Source organism: Emiliania huxleyi, assembly GCF_000372725.1.
Source record: "Emiliania huxleyi CCMP1516 unplaced genomic scaffold EMIHUscaffold_4961, whole genome shotgun sequence".
In the NCBI taxonomy this organism is placed as follows: Eukaryota; Haptophyta; order Isochrysidales; family Noelaerhabdaceae; genus Emiliania; species Emiliania huxleyi.
The window spans coordinates 1-1,640 of NW_005198273.1; the positions used below are offsets into that span (position 1 = coordinate 1).

The 1,640-nt window shown below is 64.4% G+C and overlaps 1 protein-coding gene across 1 annotated transcript; it reads right to left on the reverse strand.

The window, feature by feature from the left end:
• Nucleotides 1-277: 277 nt before the first annotated feature.
• On the reverse strand, nt 278-1,519 carry EMIHUDRAFT_124351 (hypothetical protein; the record flags this gene model as incomplete). The annotated part of the gene is made up of 3 exons (XM_005767402.1): nt 278-332; nt 1,051-1,321; nt 1,405-1,519. Coding segments are annotated over 3 exons (441 nt in total), but the record flags the coding sequence as incomplete, so codon positions are not given.
• Between the last annotated feature and the right edge of the window lie 121 nt (nt 1,520-1,640).

Below are 1,640 nucleotides of genomic sequence, written 5' to 3' on the forward strand. Positions count from 1 at the left end.
TCTTGTGCGAGTGGGCGGGCAAACGGATGTGCCACGGGCTTCCGCTTGCGTCGTGTGCCTCGTGCGGCATCCGCGACCCGGAGCGTGACTACCACGTCGTGCGACTCAAAGAGCTGCCGTCCTCCGTCTTTCGCCTCGACGAGGACGCCTGCGCTCGACGCGCACGGCTCGAGTCGGTCGACATGGTCTTCCCTCGCAATGGCGCAGGCGAAGTGCCTCCGCCGCTGCACGACTTCCTCCACCGCCCTTCACTTTGCCTCTCTCGCGCGTCACTCACCTTTAGTGCGCTCGTGCCACCTTGCAGATGGCTACGATACTCGATCCGTCGACATCTATAAAACATCTGTCAACGCCACTAAGGGGGTGGGTGGGCTCCGATCTCCCCATCTCCAATACTCTCTAATCCACAGCGTCGTCTTAGGCCGGGGATCCAGTCAGATCTCCGATCTCCATCTTCAATCTCCAATCTCCCAACGTCGTCATCTTAGGCCGGATTCAGTCAGATCTCCGATCTCCATCTCCAATCTCCAATCTCCAATCTCGATTCGGGGGCCCGGGGGAGGAGGGGGGCTCAAACCTTCAAGGAGATGCAATTTGGATTCATTCACACTGACCGTCTCTCATCTCCGATCTCCAATCTTCTACTTGGCCACTGTCGCCGCCGGCAGCAATCTACGACTTCCATTTTCAATCTTCGATCTCACATCTGGGGCGGATGGCTGGGCGCTAGGATCTACAATCTGCATTCTCCATCTCCTATCTCCCACATTTTGGCCCGTGTTGCTGCTCAGCGATCTGCAATCCACAATCTCAATCTTCGTTCTTTAGTCTTGAATGGGGAACCGGACAGTGGAGGGATCTACTGGCGAGACTTGGGCGTGTCCGTGTGAGAGATCCGCTAGGATCTCCAGTCTTAATCTACTGTCTCTACCCCAACGATCTACTGTTCTTGCGCAGAGATTTCCATTACTCCGTCGCGGGCGGCCTCACACACACCCCTCCGCCGGCGCTGCCTCTGCCACTGCCTACCTCCCCCTTGTCACCGCCCACCTCGCCGCCAGCAGCACGCCCAGGACGGCATTCTCGACCTTGAGCTCGCGTGCCAGCGCCTGCAGCGAGCCCAGCGCCCCCTCGGCCTGCGCGCCCGCCGCCATCGCAGCGAATGGGAGGAGCGAGGTGACGCGCTCCGTCTCTGCGCTCAGCGTGCCTCCCTCGCCGCGGCGGTGGCGGTAGTCGATGTGCGCTCCGCCGAGCAGCGCCATCGCGGCAGGGCCGAGCAGCCACACTGCCTGCGGCGCCGAGGGGACGGCCAGCGCGCCGCCTGCGGGGGAGGGGGGAAGGGAAGGAGGGGCGCGGTGGGTGCCCGGCTCCGGCCGGCGACAAGAGGAGAGGAGCGAGCCGCACCGAGCCCAACAGCGGCGAGCGACCAGAGCATCGGGTGCCGCGAGACGCGGTGCAGCCCGTGCAGCCCGTCCGGGCTCGTCACCGCTGGCGAGGCCGACTCGCCCTTGAAGTCCATCGGGCAGCGGATCACCCACTGCCGGGCGGCAGCGCCGGCTTCGCTCGCCGCCGCCGGCTCCGCGCGCTCGCCGTGGGCCGGCTCGCTCGCCAGGGGAAGCTGCACGCGGGGGAGCGCCTGG